A 16,582-nucleotide genomic window follows, 5' to 3' on the forward strand; every position below is an offset into this window, starting at 1 on the left:
CACCCTCAGTGCTTTTCCAGCCCTTCCATCAGCAATTGGCCCTGATCCTGGGAGCAGTCAGGAAAGGGTCAACATTTAGGATGAAAGGGTCAAGTCCCGGAGGGCTGCACCATCTCAATAAGAAGCAGCTGAGATACAGACTAAGACAATATTGCTTTATTTTAGTAGTGAGATAAGGTATCAGTGCAACAAGAGGAAGCAAAGTCCAAGGCCGCGGCTGAGGACTCGGCTGTATTCACGGCCTGATCCGCCCTCGGTTCTTCCCTGGCACCAGCCGGTGAGGCCTCGCCGGAGCTGAGCAAATGCCTCTGGTCCCGCTGGCTCTGCCGGCTCGGGCCGCGGCCCCTCCAAGAATAGCTTCTCAGGGCCCCGTGCCCGCCTTGCCGCGGGTGGGAGCGGAGGGCGGGCCGGGCGCCGGGCCCTTGCCCGGGCGCAGGGCGGCCTGCAGGGCGGCCATCTCCGCCGTCAGTTCCTCGCAGGCGGCGATGCGGGCCCGTAGCTGTCGCTGCCGGGCCTCCAGCAGCCTCCGCAGCAGCCTCCGCGGGTCGTCCAGCGCCTGCGACAGCAGCCGGTCAGGGGCGGGGCAGAGCTCCACCCCCTCCCCGGCACGCACGGTGCGCCGGGGCTGCTCCGCCGCCTCCATCTCAGCCCGCCTCGCCGTGGGAACGGCCCGCCCGCCGCGCACCAGATGTGCGTCATCGCGGCGGACCGGAAGCAGCTCGTGGATGCTGAGCGCGCGGCTGGCAGGGCTGGCGCGGGCCGGGGACAGGGCCCCGGGAGCGGGCCTGGGGCTGGGCCGCGTCCGCAGCGCCTGCCTGCTGCTGCCGGCCCGGCCGGACCCGCACGGTGCGGGGTGGGCCTGGGCCTGGGGAAGAGGAGCCGGGGACCGGGCGGCGGGGTGGAGGGAGGCTGAGCCGGGCTGGGAGAGGAGCCAGGGCTGGCCGTGGAAGGCCCGAGGTGGGGTGGGCCGGTGTCGGGGTGCCGGGGGATACCGTGCCGGTGTCGGGTGGTGTTGGGCCTCCCCCTTGACCCGCCCCTGTCGCATAGGCTGGCAGGAGGCGGTGGCGACGGCCGCCGGTGCCCTGCAGGCGGGCGGGTTGGTGGCCGTGCCGACGGACACGGTGTACGGCGTGGCGTGTCTGGCCCAGGACTCCGGCGCCGTGCGGAGCATCTACAGTCTGAAGGGGCGGAACGGGCGGAAGCCGCTGGCCATCTGCCTTGGGGACGTGGACCGCCTCTACAGGTGGGCGCGGAGCCCCGGGAACCACACGGCGCCGGGGGCGGGGAGGAGCTGGCGCCCCCCCGTAACCACCTCCTTTCCGTGCAGGTACTGCCAGGTGAACGTGCCGGACGAGCTGTTGCGGGACCTGCTCCCGGGACCTGTTACCTTGGTCTTAAAACGTTCAGAAGAGCTGAACAAAGACTTGAATCCCTTCACATCGGTAGGTCTCTGCACGGGATGCAGCTCGGGGGCAGTTCACATGCTGCTGTTGCAAGATGTGTTTGCCAGGCGTGGCGGTGAGGGGTGAGTCCTGAAGCTGGTCCCTGTGCTGCCCTGTTTCTGTCACCATCTGAACGTGTCATCCACCTTAGGGGCGACCTGTGACTGTTGCTGTCCCCGGCTCAGCAGGTGTTGATGTGTATTGGCCCTCTAGAGCGTTGAGTCAGGAGGGCTGTAGACAGTGCAAGTTTGAAAATGGTTTCCCAGAACCGTGTGTAAAACCCTTCTCTCTTCTCCCCTGCAGCTGGTGGGAGTTCGCATCCCAAACCACCCTTTCCTCAGGGATCTGGCACGTGCCTGTGCTGGGCCCCTGGCTCTGACCAGTGCCAACTTCAGCTCCCAGGACAGCACCCTGACCGTGACGGTGAGTGGCAAGGCGGTGATGGCTGTCAGGGCTCTGGGCTGTCACAGCTGGAGGCTTCAGCAACAAAGCAAACATTTCTCTGCTGTTGACTTTTTGAATTATGATCTCCAGTTAAAATGCTTGTGGGTGTGTGGGGTGGGGTTGCTTTTTGCTGTGATCCTCAGCTGAAAAAAGCAAGGAGGGCAGAATTGAAAGGAAAGGTTCCAAGGCTTGTAGGCAGCTTTTGAAGTGGGTGCCACATCTGAAAGGCAGAACTTGCTGTCGGGGGCTGGCTGTGCAGGGAGGCTGCTGCCTGCATGGCTCCTTGCAGCCCAGGGACTGCCACTCAAGAAGTGCCTTTTTTTAGAGCTTGTGACCCTGGTGGTGGTACAGTTGGGCACACTACCAGACAGACACACCCTGTCCTTGCTGCAGATGTCTCAATAGACTTCTGTCTTTTTTTGTGAGCTCTTTAATAAATAGTGATGCAGCTGAGAAGTCTTCAGCCAGAGGATACTTGTGGCTTTCCTGTGTGTCTGAGAGAAATCTCTTCTTAGAACTTAAATGGTGATGTGTTCATGGCAGAAAGAAAGTGAGCTGACCTGAGAGGAAGGGTAAAGACTACCTCCCCCGGCACCATGACGGACAGTGTGTTCTTGTTACAACACAGTCACAAACCATCTTCAGGGCTATTGGCCACATCTTGGTTTTTTTTAGGAATTCCAAGACCTGTGGCCTCACTTGTCCCTGATAATTGACGGGGGCCCGACTGGGGATGTCCAGAGCCCGGAGAGTCGCTTGGGATCGACTGTGGTTGACTTGTCTGTGTCGGGGAAGTTCACCATCATTCGTCCTGGCTGGTGAGCGCTCTGCTGAGTAGAATGTTTTTTTTTTCTTTACTTCAAATGAAATGAAGCTTTGAAGTTAGGATGGGCCGTGTTTTCCTTATTTCCCCGTAGCAGTTGAAACTTCTCATTAATTTTTAGCTTGATTACGAGCACACTCAGAAATTCTGAAGGAGTGCTCCAAACCCTGATCCCAGGAGACCCCTTTCCAGAACCTTCTTTGTGAAACACTTGTTTCTGGAATTCCTGTTCTCCTGGATTCAAAATGCAGTACTGTGTCTAGTGGGCTGCTCTCTCCTGGAACATGCAATTTAATCCTTAAAGGCCTTTTCCCTTGGTTCTGTTTCTCCCTGCAGTGCCCTGGCCTCCACAGTGGGAATCCTGCGGCAGAAGTATGGCCTGACACCCACGTCCCTGTGAGACCTCGTGCTGGGAGGAGGCTCTGCAGGGCTGGGGGGTGGGCACCGTGTGCCTGTGTGTGCAGAAGGTGGGCCTTCCTGGCCTCCTTCAGTGAGGCCCGTGGGTTGCGTCAGAGTTTAACAACAAAGGAGAGAAGCAAAAAAAAAAAAATTAAAAATAGCAGTGCAGTAGTTGATGGTATTAATTAGTGCCACGTATGCTGTAGTCTAAGAGACCAACCCAGATATGTCTGCTGGCCTCTGTGTTGCTGCACCATTCCCAAATACCTGTTTTATTAACTTGATCAGGCTTTAAATAAAGTAAATAGAGCATTAGCGTATTGTCAGGGTGGGCTGGCAAAGACAGGGTCTGATCCAACCCCCCTTAGCCCTTTCTCTGTGTGTTTCTTTATTGTGTCTTAACTGAAAGAAAAGCAAAGATGGAAAAGCAGTTTTTGAGCTTTTGTGGTGTCAGCTGTGGTGTCCTCTGGCTGTTTTTCTCTGTTCTGAATGTAATCAAACTTACCACTGAGATGAAACTCTCAGTGCTTTTGAAAATTAACGGTATTCAAATAGTCCCTGTCTAGACAAGAGCTGCTCAGAAAGACCTGGCTTTCTCTTCATATGCTGATTTTTGACTTTTAATGTGGGCTTCCCTCCCTTGGTGGTGTTCTGAAAACAGTGCTGAGCTGAAGTGAACAGGGAATGAGTCAAAGTTTCCTCTGGTTTTTATTCTTCATTGAAAAGTAAAGTTTATGGAGCTGGTATGAATATAAAAACTGGTAAGCAACTTGCATGCTTTTGTTATAAATGCTCATTCTTAGACGTTGTTGTCCATCACTTTTGATGGACTCGGGTGCTTAGCAGGAACGTGTATGGAGTCACCATAAATGGAACCTTTGTTTCACATCCAGAGCTGCCACGCTTTGTTTTATTGATTTAAACAAGTATAATTTTCTGGCTAATTTAGAAGGGTCGAAGCGTGGCTGAAATCACAAAAAAGAGAAGGCTACTGGGAGCCAAGCCTCTGCCAAAACCTGGTGGTGGGTGATGGGGAAGGGCTGGGGCTCACACTGGGTCCCGAGGAGCAGCTGTTGGAGAACAGGGTGCTGCAGCACGCACAGAACGGTGGCTGTCCAGGGGTTACGGGAAAACATGTTTTAATTGGGTGAATCTGTTCTGCACCAATGCTACAGGCCATAAAAATCTGGCTAAATGGAAACCTGGTAATGAGCTGAACTTGCCGAGGGAACAAATTGCTGTAGATCAGGAGCAGGCTCCAGAGGCCCTGGGTCTGCTGTGGTTTCAGTTGGCTGGAGCTGGTGCTGCCCCATGGCGCTGGAGCCTTGGGCAGTTTTCCCCAGGACAGGCAATGGGCAGAGCTGCAGGCTGTGGGAGGAGCTGCGTAAGCCCTGGGGAGCCCTGGGATTAGGCAGCAGGCTGCCCCTTGGAGCTCTGTGGGCTTTGGCTGGTTTAGGTGTGGGCTGTGGCCAGGTGGGTAGTCGTGGTTCTCGTGGGACATCAGTGAGCAGGGGTTGGGGGAGTGTCCCGGCCCCTGCTGGTGTGCTGGGGCTCCAGTCAGCTGTGCTTTCACCCTCCTGTTGCCTCGGGTGTGTTTCAGCCTCTCAGATCCCTGTAGCTGGTGCCATCTGGGACTGTCAAGGAGATTTGGCAAACTTCTTCCTGTTGCTTGTGCACCAGCCCTGCTCTGGGGGTGATGCCTGCTCTTCTTTTCCTGGGGACAGCACGTCCTGCCTGGAGCAGCTGTTTCAGGTCCTGGTCCCAGCTGTGTTTGTGCTTCACCATGTGTGGATGCTACAAGCAGCACAGAGCCCATTTCGCAAGAGCAGGAAGGAACGTGCCCCCTGGACCACCGGGAGCCAGCTCCAGGGAGGGAGGGAGGCAGGCAGCTTGCTGCTGTTTGATGGGCAGTTTTAAATTGCTCTTCTCAGCATCATCACAAGTAGCTGCTGTCATTTTCTTTCAAATAGCTACCCTCAGTCTACATGGAGAGGTCAGGCTGCAGAGGGTGGATGGCCTCATACCTATGAGGGCCCTTGCTCACCAGCAGCCTTGAATGAGTGTCCTTGCACAAGGGTCTATGCAAGCCCATGAAGGTCCTCGCACAGATTTCTCAGCCCAGGAGGCTGAGCTGATGCAGGTCCTTCTCCCTTCTCTTATGTCTCCTCACACGAGTGTCCTTGCACACCCATCATCTTGCAGAAGGGTCCTTCTTCATTGCATGCCCCCACCCTTACACAAGGGTGTCCCCAGGCCAGGGTCTTGCAGCTCTGTGGCAGAGCTGAGGGTCTGTGATCCTCTTCGCATTTGGGGGCTGAGAGTGGATCCAGCTGCCCCCAGCTTCCTCTCTGAGAAGGAATTTAGAAGGCAAGGGCGTCCAGTCTGAACCTCACAACTTGGCAGGAGGGTCTTTCTGGACTCTTGAACATGAAGTTGAAAGCATGTGGTGGATTTCTTCCCTAACTGCTTTGCTATCATGCTTGAAACTTGAAAAAAGTTAAAATGTTATAAATTAGAAATTGCCTTGCATTGTTTATAATTAAACTGTCAAGAGCTGCAGCAGATAATTTACGAGGTCGGCTTCCGCAGGTAGGTATTTGTTCCAAAGGTTTCAAAAGAGAGGCACGTGCATGTTAAGGGGTTCCCCCCCAGTGTTTCGACCAGTCCTCTGAAGGCCTGGGTCTGGCTTTCACCAGTGCATTTCCATGGGGTGGGTCAGGAGGGGTCTGTCTCCTGAGCAGACATCCTTTAGAATTGTGTAACACCAAAAAAAAAAGGCCCTTGTCAAATTATACGTCAAATTTTACCTGAGTTCTGGAGACCAATGATGGTATCAGTTCACAGCTGTGCAAGTTAAAGTCACATAGAAGGAAGAGTCAAAGGTTTTTACAGGAGAGGTATTTTTATTGTATGTCTGTAAACATCTGCACCCCTTTTAATCACGGGCTGAAACACTGTCCCTGGAGGACAGAGGCTGGGGGCACATGCAGGTGTTTGTTAATCCCTCAAAATGTATATGGATACGTGTGTATGTGCCAAAAGATAACTAAAGGTCTGCTGTGTGGCAGGAGAATGCAAAGAAACAGGTTTGTTTGGTGCGTGGCCCCGCCCATTCCAAATTCATAGCCCCACCCATTCTTCATCCGTGGCACCTCCCCCGCTTAGTGCAAAGCCCCGCCCTCCGTTCGAGCGTGTCCCTGCCCCTTTTTGAGTGTCCAGGCTGCCGAATGTTTTTTTTGTTTTCTTTTTTTTTTTTTTTTTTTTTTTTCCGTGTGTGTGATTTTAATTTTTTTTTTCCTGCGGAGCTCGTGGCTGCCACCGTGTGCCCGAACTTCGGTGCTGTAGGTGGGCAGCGCCGCAGGTGAAGGAACAGGCTTTTGAATGGCTCTCTGCTGGCACCTGGTGGCCGAAATTCAGTGCTACATGTCGACAGACCTCTCTGCTGTCACCTGGTGGCTAAGTCTCGGTACTGCAGTTTGACGGAGCTCTCTGCTGGCGCCAGGTGGCCAAAATTCAGTACTGCAGGTCAATAACGCTCTCTGCTGGCACCTGGTGTCAAAAGTTCGGTACTGCAGCTCAGGGCCAACGCATGCGCAGTAACGCGATACCTACCCTCGACTTTTGTGGGCGTGGTTTTGAGGCTTGAACCCCCGCGTCGAAACCTTCGCCCCTCCGCCCACTGTGGGCGTGGCCCCGTCCCCTCGGCCGCTCTCCGCGGGCGTGGCCAGGGCTCTGCGCTTCTGCCCGGGGATTGGTGACAGTTTTTGGGCGGGGCCGGAAGAGCCGCGGCCGGGTGCCGTGCTCCCGCGCGGGGCGGGGCCAGTGCGGCCACGCCGTGCGAGGGTCCGTGGGACGGATGAGGAATCGGTGAGGGAGCGCGGAGCCGAGCCGAGCCGCGCCGGGTTCTGCCGCTGGCGGTTCCTGGATATGGGGAGAAGCGGCGAGGGAGGGGGACAGTGAGCGGAGGCCGGGTAAGCGCCCCACGCCGAGTGCTGCTTGGCTTTGCCCCCGATGTTGCGTGGTCCCGCCCCCGCCTGTTGCGTGGCCCCGCCCCCGCTTGCTGCGTGGCCCCGACCCCGCCTGCTGCGTAACCCCGCCCCCGCCTGCTGCGTAACCCCGCCCCGGCTTGCTGCGTGGCCCCGCCCCCACCTGTTATGTGGCCCGGCCCCCGCCTGCTGCGTAACCCCGCCCCCGCCTGTTGCGTGGCCCCGCCCCCGCCTCTTACGTGCCCCCCCGCCTCTTACGTGGCCCCGCCCCCGCTTGCTGCGTGGCCCCGCCCCCGCCTCTTACGTGGCTCCGCCCCCGCCTGCTGCGTAACCCCGCCCCCGCCTGTTGCGTGGCCCCGCCCCCGCCTCTTACGTGGCCCCGCCCCCGCTTGCTGCGTGGCCCCGCCCCGGCTTGCTGCGTGGCCCCGCCCCCACCTGTTGCGTGGCCCGGCCCCCGCCTGCTGCGTAACCCCGCCCCCGCCTGTTGCGTGGCCCCGCCCCCGCCTCTTACGTGGCCCCCCCGCCTCTTACGTGGCTCCGCCCACGCCTGTTGCGTGGCCCCGCCCCCGCCTCTTACGTGGCCCCGCCCCGCCTGCTGCGTAACCCCGCCCCCGCTTGCTGCGTGGCCCCCCCGCCTCTTACGTGGCCCCGCCCCCGCCTGCTGCGTAACCCCGCCCCCGCCTGTTGCGTGGCCCCGCCCCCGCCTCTTACGTGGCCCCGCCTCCGCCTGCTGCGTAACCCCGCCCCCGCTGACTGCGTGACCCCGCCCCCGCTTGCTGCGTGACCCCGCCCCCGCCTGTCCCGCGGCCCCGCCCCGGCCCGTTGTGTGGCCCCGCCCCTTGTTGCTGCGAAACCCCCCCCCCCGCTTTGTCTCTGCCACCGCCGCTCCTTCGTGCGTGGCTCCCCTCTTTGAACGGTGGTGGGCGCGGCTTTGCTGCTCGCCTGCCCTTCGTAGGCGCGGCCTGTCCCTGGCCACCGTGTGCGTGGCACCGCCCTTCGGCTGCCTTGCGTGGGCGTGTCCGGGGCGGTGCTGTGCTGCCCGGGGATTGGTGAACGCCGGGCTGGGCGGGGCCGGAAGAGCCGCGGCCGGGTGCCGTGCTCCCGCGCGGGGCGGGGCCGGTGCGGCCACGCGGTGCGAGGCGGAAGTCGGCGGCCGAGGGTCCGTGGGACGCGTGAGGAGTCGGTGAGGGAGCGCGGGGCCGGGGCGGGCCGGGTTCTGCCGCCGGCGGTTTCTGCATCGGGGGGGAAGCCGCGAAGGGGTGGAGCGCTGGCAAGCCGCAGGGGGTGTGGGGTGGGAACGGCGGAGAGCGGGGAAAAAGCGGCGGTAAGGGGTGTGGGGAAGGGCGGTCCGGCGCCGACCTCTGCCCCCCGCCCCCGCCACGCGCTGCCACGGCCGCAAGAAGCGAGGGGGGGGAGGGATGCGGCACGCGGCGCGGGGGGGGGGCGGGGCGGGGCCGCCATCGTCAGTTGGTGTTTCCTCGAATCACAGGGTGGTTTGAATGAGAAGGGAGTTTAAAGATCATCTTTTCCAACTCCCCTGCATTCACCTGGATTTGTTTTGTATTTATTTTCCATTGGAGCATGAATCGCAGGTGCTCCTGTGTCTCCATCCCCGTTTTGTTTCACGTAGGAAATGAAAATTATTAATAGTTAAGTACAATTAATTAATTAATATGTTTAAAAGTGTGATATTATTATCAAGACATCTTAGGTATTAAAAATTTAATAAGCAGTAGTCATTAGTGTAAATACATAATGAAATAGTCAATGTTTCACATCTCCCTTCTCCCCCTCCTTGATCTCCCTTCTTCCCCTGTTGGTTTTTTTTCCCTTTATTTATTTTATTCATCTTTCTCTGCTGTTGCTTCTGCTGCTTTTTTGAGGAAATGATTCCAAATTCTTCCCTGCATTGTGGTCCAGCAAGTTCGGGCTATGGTTTCACCAGCTGCCTGCTTAGTTCTTACTTTCCCAGATACAAAATGTGGTGGTAAATGGGATTCCGGCTTGCACTGTGTAACCTTTTTTAATAAGTTACCTCTGTAGAAGGTAAATTATTAGGCTAGTGTTGCCTAGATTTCTGATTTGTACAACAGAAATAAGTAAATCCGTTATTTTGAGATTGAAATTGTCCAAGAAAACTGGAGCCTGTGGTGTGTGGTTTGGAAATATTCCTTAATAGGTCGTGTGCTTGCTCTCATAGAATTGGTTTATTGAACCAAAATCTCATAAGCCCTTTGAGAAGTATTGCATTGCATTGTATAGTGATTTTGATGATGAAAGGGAATATTTCACATTTTCTCCTTCAGAAAAACAATTTTTGTAGATTGGTGGCACTGGAAAATGTGACTTTTTTCTAAGCTTTACTTTGCAGGAAGGTGTGCTAGCTTCAAATTTATCTTATCTAATATAATAACTATTTTAGACTTGTGCTTGTCCAGAAAAAAATAAGACAGCTCCCACATTCTGCTGTCATTTCTATTCCAGTCCTGTGCTTCACCTCAGTAGGCTGTGAGGATTTAAGGAAGTCAAAAGAAACCTCAGCAATGCAAAGAAATGGATGAGAGGCAGGTAGGAAGTATTTTGAAACATCTCTAGCAAAATGGCTTTGGGGGAGTGGTTTAATGTTTAAGCTTGTTGTTGTGGTTTTGTGGGAGGTTTCTTTGATTGTTTTTTTGTTTGTTTGGTTGGTTGGTTTTTTTAGTAGGGAACAGTCAAAGCTGCTTCAGTTTCTCCTTTTGAATCTGTTTAATTTTGAGACTTAATCACAGGCTGACTGAGATGTGATTTGCAGTACTCGGTGTGCCTGGTTTTGAAATAACTTGGTTCTTTTTAATGTTAGGATCGATAGTTCTTTGGTGTTACCAGACCCTGAACTTCAGTTAAACTGATCTACTCAGCTCCACCACTGGGCAGCCCTCAACGTTTTCCTGCTGACATTAGAAGCATTGCTCCAAAGTCTGAGAGGGAAAAGCCATCCAAAATCCAGTGTGAGCTTTTAATTCCTTTTCAACTCAACTCTTCTTAGTCTTTTCCTTTGTGACTCTTAATGGCCGTATTTCTTTTTCCTTTTTCTTCTTTTTATTTTTATTTCTTTCGCTTCTTTTTTTTTTTTTTTTTTTTTTTTTTTAGGAAATGATTCAAAATTGTTTCCTGCGTTATGATTTAGCAAGTTTGGGCGATAGTTTCACATATTGCCTACGTGCATTATGTGTTTAGTTGTACTTCCATTCACAAATAAGAAATCTGTTGGTAAATGGGATTCAGTCTTGCACTACGTGACCTTTTTTAATGATTTATCTCTGCTGTAAGCTAGATTCTCAGTCTAGCATTATGTAGATTTCTATTTCATTGCACTATATAGTGATTTCTCTTGTTCTGGAGCTTATTGTCAATATGAAATTCCAATGCCAGGTCTGTGACTTGGGAGAGGCAGTCTGTTACAAAAGCCTTTGCTCTCCGCCTTATAAACTGAATGGGAGGAAAAAACGCAGATGACTTTCTCACCCTGACTGCTGTGGAAATGGTGAATTTGCTCGGTAGGTGCACTTTTCCACAATCTTACAACATGTATCTTTGACCTTAAATTCAGTTTCATAAAGCCAGTACCTCATAATTTGTAATTGCATTCAGCCGCATAACTGCTGGTGCTAATAGTGAAAGTGTGGGGCCTGCAGGAAAGCTGGGGAGGGACTTTTTATAAGGGCACATAGCGATAGGAGGAGGGGGTGGCAGTTTCCAACTGGAAGAGGGTAGATTTATATGAGATATTAGGAAGAAATTCTTAACTGTGAGGGTGGTGAGACACTGGCCCAGGTTGCCAAAAGAACCTGTGGATGCTCCATCCCTGGAAGCGTGCAAGGCCAGGCTGGATGGGGCTTGGAACAACCTGGTCTAGCAGGAGATGTCCCTGCCGATGGCAGCGGGGTTGGAACTAGATGATGTCTAAGGTCCCTTCCAACTCAAACCATTTGGTGTTTTCTGCCCAGGTATTCATCACATGCAGCTGTCACCGGGCTACAGATCATCTGCACTCCGTGCTCTGAGGAGACAATCTGCTGAGACAGGGGTGAGGCACGAAACGGAAAAAAAACCAAAAAACAAAAAAATCAGTCAGGTCGGGGACTGGGTTTGGTTGGTTCTGGTTGCTTGGTTTCTTTGTTGTGTTGTTTTTGTTTTGTTTGGGCTTTTGTTGTTTTTTTTGGGGGGCGGTGTGGGGCAGGGGCGAGAGGGGTGGTTGGGACATGTGGGTGTGTAGGTTCCGTGTGTTTCATTCCCCTCGCACCTCGATACCTTCACACCCTGATATGCTAGCACTCGGGCAATCCGGTCTGTGCCTGTTTTTCCACTTTTTCAGATCTTTTTAGTCTTGAGAATAAACCTTGGTTTTGTGCATATACACCTCGCATAACTGGGATTTCATCTTCTAGCTGTAGTGAGAAGGCATATGCAAAAAGCAGACAGGCCTCAGGTTTCGTGAGGCTGTCTGTCAGCACCCAGGTGAACTGCTTTACGTGTTTTTTTGGGGTGTTTTTTGGTTTTGTTTTTTTCAGATGCAGAGCAACAAGCTGCACGCCAAAGGGCACGGAAGAGGGGAGCAGAGTGCCGGATGAAGGCGGGCGGGCATCCAGCGTTGGAGTATTGGCAGGACCGCAGGTGGTTCTGACTAGCTAACGCTTTTCTGGCCTTATGTTCTGGGTGCAGGTTTTGAGGCGCTGTGCTGTGCAGAGGGACAAGCGAAGATGGAACTGGTGGCTGTGCTGACTGTCTTCTGGGTGTAGGGTTTTTTAATTTGAAGGTGCGTAGTGGGATGTTGGCAGTGCAGGTGACTTGGGGAAGGTGAGCAATTTAGTTTTCAGGTGTCACATTGTCGGTCAGTGTCGAAGCGTCCCTTGGTTGTGTTCGTAGGTGGTACGTGAGCCTGGGGGTGGCAACGTGTAAATGGCAGAGACCGGACGGGCGAGCGTCCAAGGGGAAGGAGCAGGAGGCGGGAATGAGTGCGGGCGGGCTGCTGTTTCAGGCAGCATCTGAGTACATGCCTTTTGCTTTGTGTGGTGCAGGCGCTTCAGGCAGGCTCGGGGCATGGAGGCGCCTGCTGGCAAGCGGTCCGAGGCGAGTCAAGACTTGGCTGGGCCAGCGTTTAAGAGCAGAGAATCGTGTGGCAGCCCAGTGAAGCGTTTACCGTTTGGGTATGTGGGTGCCTTTGGGATCCGATGGGCATTTGAGGTGAGCTGGGGTGGTAGGGAGAGGGAGCACGGGGCCGGTGGCTTTGCACAAACACAACAGTAATCTCGTGTCTTTTGGAATCTTGGGTGCTGCAAGCAACGATGGTTGCAGTGTCTGGCACTGGAATCTGTGTGGAGCAGGCGAGGGGAAGGCCAGGGCACTTTGGAGGGAGGGGGCTGTTGCAGAAGAGGTCTGTGTCGACCGCCGTGACGCTTACGGCTGGCACTGTGTTTTCTTGCAGCAGATGAAGAGGAACCTGGTGATTGCAGGAGTATCCCAGTTGGCTGATGTGGCTTCCGTCGAGGATGGCTTCTCGTCCCCGGGCTGCTGGGAGCTGACTGGAAGGAGCAGGGAGCGCTGCCCCACGGCGCGTGATACAGACGTCAGCTCGGGAGTGATTTTTCCAAACTGGAAGCGCTTTGCCTTCCAGGAGGTTGTGTTTTAGGAGCTTCCCAGCAGAGCGAGTATTAAGAAGAGGGTGTGCTTAGCAGTCGAAGCCACCAGCAACAAGACTTTCCACTCTCCTGAAAAAAAAAAGGGAAAAAGGTGAATTTCCTTCCAAAGACTCCTGCACAGCACATGCTCCAGAAATGGGTGGTGTCGCTGGTCCTTACACTTTCTCAGTTGTAGCAGTTGGGACATCATCAAAATGTGTTCCTTCCCCATGCTTCGGTACAGCCAAAAGCATTAGCAGCTGGGCCAGTCCTTTGTGGTAGCCTTATGTATCGCAGCACTGGGGGGGGTGTGTGTGTGTGTGTGTGATTTTCTTTGGTGTTTGTTTGTTTGTTTGTTTTTGTTGTGTGTTTTTTTTTTTTTTCCCCAAAGCGCTGGCGATTGTTGGCTGTGTTTTCTTGCAGCTGAACAGCTGGAGTTTGGCTAACTGTGGCAGAGCTGAGGGTCTGTGCTCCTTTTTGCATTTGGGGGCTGAGGGTGGATCCAGCTGCCCCCAGCTTCCTCTCTGAGAAGGAATTTAGAGAGCAAGGGGATCCAGTCTGAACCTCACGACTTGGCAGGAGGGTCTTTCCGGACTCCTTGTTTAACAAGAAGTTGAAACCATGTGGTGGGTTTCTTCCCTCACTGCCTTGCTGTCATGATTGAAACTTGAAAAAAGTTAAAATGTTATAAATTAGAAGTTGCCTTGTATTGTTTATCATGTAAGTGTCAAGAGCCGTAGCAGATAGTTTATGAGGTGTGCTTCAGGAGGTAGGTATTTGTTCCAAAGGTTTAAAAAGAGAGGCAGGTGGATGTTATGTAGTGTCTCCACGGGTCCTCTGAAGGCCTGGGTTTGGCTTTCACTGGTGCATTTCCCTGGGAGGGGGTCGGGAGGGTCTGTCTCCTGGGCAGACATCCTTTAGAATTGTGCAACATTCAAAAAAAGCCCCTTGTGGAATTCTGCCCGAGTTCCGGAGACAGGTAACGGTGTCAGTTCACAGCCGTGCGAGTTAAAGTCACGCCGAAGGAAAGGTCAAGGTTTTTTTTACAGAGGTATGTTGATTGTATGTTTGTAAACATCTGCACCCTTTTTAATCATGAGGTGAAACACTGTCCCTGGGGGATAGGGGCTGGGGGATGGCTGCAGGCATTCATTATTCCCTCAAAATACCTACGGATGAGTGTGCGTGTGCCTAAAAAGATAACAGTAAACGTTTGTGCTGTGTGGTAGGAGAGCGCAAAGCAACCGATGTTGGTGTTTGCTGTGTGGCCCCGCCCCCCCTGCTGGCTGCGTGGCTCCGCCCTGCTCGCTGCCTGGCCCACTCCCCCTTCGTGCGTGGCCCCGCCCCTTTCTGGGTGTCCACGCTGCCACATCTTTTTTGGGTTATTATTTATTTTTCTTTTGTGTGTGAGTTATTATTTTTCATTCTTTCCTGCGGAGCTCTCTGCTGGCACCTGGCGTCCGAACTTCGGTACTGCAGGTGGTCAGCGCTCTCTGCTGGCACCTGGTGTCGAAAGTTCGGTACTGCAGCTCATGGCCAGCGCATGCGCAGTATCGCGATATCTAGCCTCGCCCTTCGTGGGCGTGGTCTCGCCCTTCGCCCGCCCACCGTATGTGTTCCTCCTCCGCCCACTGTGGGCGTGGCCCCGACCCCTTGGCCTCCCTCCGTGGGCGTGGCCGGGGCGGTGCTCTGCTGCCCGGGGATTGGTGAACGCCGGGCTGGGCGGGGCCGGAAGAGCCGCGGCCGGGTGCCGTGCTCCCGCGCGGGGCGGGGCCAGTGCGGCCACGCCGTGCGAGGGTCCGTGGGACGGATGAGGAATCGGTGAGGGAGCGCCGAGCCGAGCCGTGCCGGGTTCTGCCGCTGGCGGTTCCTGGATATGGGGAGAAGCGGCGAGGGAGGGGGACAGTGAGCGGAGGCCGGGTAAGCGCCCCACGCCGAGTGCTGCTTGGCTTTGCCCCCGATGTTGCGTGGTCCCGCCCCCGTCTGTTAAGTGGCCCCGCCCCGGCTTGCTGCGTAGACCGCCCACGCCCGTTGCGTAACCCCGCCCCCGCCTGTTGCGTGGCCCCGCCCCCACCTCTTACGTGGCCCCGCCCCGCCTGCTGCGTAACCCCGCCCCCGCTTGCTGCGTGGCCCCGCCCCGGCTTGCTGCGTGGCCCCGCCCCCACCTGTTATGTGGCCCGGCCCCCGCCTGCTGCGTAACCCCGCCCCCGCCTGTTGCGTGGCCCCGCCCCCGCCTCTTACGTGGCCCCGCCCCCGCCTGCTGCGTAACCCCGCCCCCGCCTGTTGCGTGGCCCCGCCCCCGCCTCTTACGTGGCCCCGCCCCGCTTGCTGCGTGGCCCCGCCCCGGCTTGCTGCGTGGCCCCGCCCCCGCCTGTTGCGTGGCCCCGCCCCCGCCTCTTACGTGGCCCCGCCCCCGCCTGCTGCGTAACCCCGCCCCCGCTGACTGCGTGGCCCCGCCCCGCCTGCTGCGTAACCCCGCCCACGCCTGCTGCGTGGCCCCGCCCCTGCCTCTTACGTGGCCCCGCCCCGCCTGCTGCGTAACCCCGCCCACGCCTGCTGCATAACCCCGCCCACGCCTGCTGCGTGGCCCCGCCCCGCATGCTGCACAACCCCGCCCCCGCTGACTGCGTGGCCCCGCCCCCGCCTGCTGCGTAACCCCGCCCCCTCGTGCTGCGTGGCCCCGCCCCTGCCTGTTACGTGGCCCCGCCCCCGCCTCTTACGTGGCCCCGCCCCCGCCTCTTACGTGGCCCCGCCCCCCGCTGTGTAACCCCGCCCCCGCCTGCTGCGTGGCCCCGCCCCGGCTTGCTGTGTGGCCCGCCCCCGCCTGTTACGTGGCCCCGCCCCGCCTGCTGCGTACCCGCCCCCTTGCTGCGTGGCCCCGCCCCCGCCTGCTGCGTGTCCCCCGCCCCCGCCTGTCCCGCGGCCCCGCCCCGGCCCGTTGTGTGGCCCCGCCCCTTGTTGCTGAGAGCCCCCCCCCGCTTTGTCTCTGCCACCGCCGCTCCTTCGTGCGTGGCTCCCCTCTTTGAACGGTGGTGGGCGCGGCTTTGCTGCTCGCCTGCCCTTCGTAGGCGTGGCCTGTCCCTGCCCAGCGTGTGCGTGGCACCGCCCTTCGGCTGCCTTGCGTGGGCGTGTCCGGGGCGGTGCTGTGCTGCCCGGGGATTGGTGAACGCCGGGCTGGGCGGGGCCGGAAGAGCCGCGGCCGGGTGCCGTGCTCCCGCGCGGGGCGGGGCCGGTGCGGCCACGCGGTGCGAGGCGGAAGTCGGCGGCCGAGGGTCCGTGGGACGCGTGAGGAGTCGGTGAGGGAGCGCGGGGCCGGGGCGGGCCGGGTTCTGCCGCCGGCGGTTTCTGCATCGGGGGAGAAGCCGCGAAGGGGTGGAGCGCTGGCAAGCCGCAGGGGGTGTGGGGTGGGAACGGCGGAGAGCGGGGAAAAAGCGGCGGTAAGGGGTGTGGGGAAGGACGGTCCGGCGCCGACCTCTGCGCCCCCCCCTCCGCCGCGCGCTGCCGCCCCCCCCCCCGCCACGAGCTGCCACGGCCGCAAGAAGCGAGGGGGGGGGAGGGGTGCGGCGCGGGGGGGGGTGCGGCATCGTCAGTTGGTGTTTCCTCGAATCACAGGGTGGTTTGAATGAGAAGGGAGTTTAAAGATCATCTTTTCCAACTCCCCTGCATTCACCTGGATTTGTTTTGTATTTATTTTCCATTGGAGCATGAATCGCAGGTGCTCCTGTGTCTCCATCCGCGTTTTGTTTCATGTAGGAAATGAAAATTATTAATAGTTAAGTACAATTAATTAATTAATATGTTTTAAAGTGTGATATTATTATCAAGACATCT

General features: G+C 56.6%; 1 protein-coding gene and 1 long non-coding RNA gene across 7 annotated transcripts; both read left to right on the top strand.

Annotated features, from left to right (window-relative positions):
- Positions 1 to 142: 142 nt before the first annotated feature.
- Positions 143 to 3,883, top strand: YRDC (yrdC N6-threonylcarbamoyltransferase domain containing). Its single transcript, XM_051638223.1, has 6 exons — positions 143 to 846; positions 1,048 to 1,243; positions 1,328 to 1,442; positions 1,746 to 1,865; positions 2,562 to 2,704; positions 3,046 to 3,883. The coding sequence occupies exons 1-6, from the start codon at positions 303 to 305 to the stop codon at positions 3,107 to 3,109; spliced, it is 1,182 nt and encodes a 393-aa protein (XP_051494183.1). The 5' UTR covers positions 143 to 302; the 3' UTR covers positions 3,110 to 3,883.
- A 3,056-nt stretch (positions 3,884 to 6,939) lies between these two features.
- LOC127393286 (uncharacterized) lies at positions 6,940 to 13,449 on the top strand. Of its 6 annotated transcripts, none has more exons than XR_007891426.1 (9): positions 6,940 to 6,975; positions 8,675 to 8,743; positions 9,579 to 9,662; positions 9,934 to 10,081; positions 10,506 to 10,630; positions 11,081 to 11,160; positions 11,796 to 11,889; positions 12,152 to 12,280; positions 12,559 to 13,449. It is a non-coding gene; the product is annotated as an uncharacterized LOC127393286 (long non-coding RNA). The 6 variants fall into 6 exon arrangements; XR_007891425.1 differs by lacking the exon at positions 6,940 to 6,975 and adding an exon at positions 6,982 to 7,079; XR_007891424.1 differs by lacking the exon at positions 6,940 to 6,975 and adding an exon at positions 7,982 to 8,277.
- Positions 13,450 to 16,582: the final 3,133 nt, after the last annotated feature.

Source organism: Apus apus, chromosome 21, assembly GCF_020740795.1.
Source record: "Apus apus isolate bApuApu2 chromosome 21, bApuApu2.pri.cur, whole genome shotgun sequence".
In the NCBI taxonomy this organism is placed as follows: Eukaryota; Metazoa; Chordata; class Aves; order Apodiformes; family Apodidae; genus Apus; species Apus apus.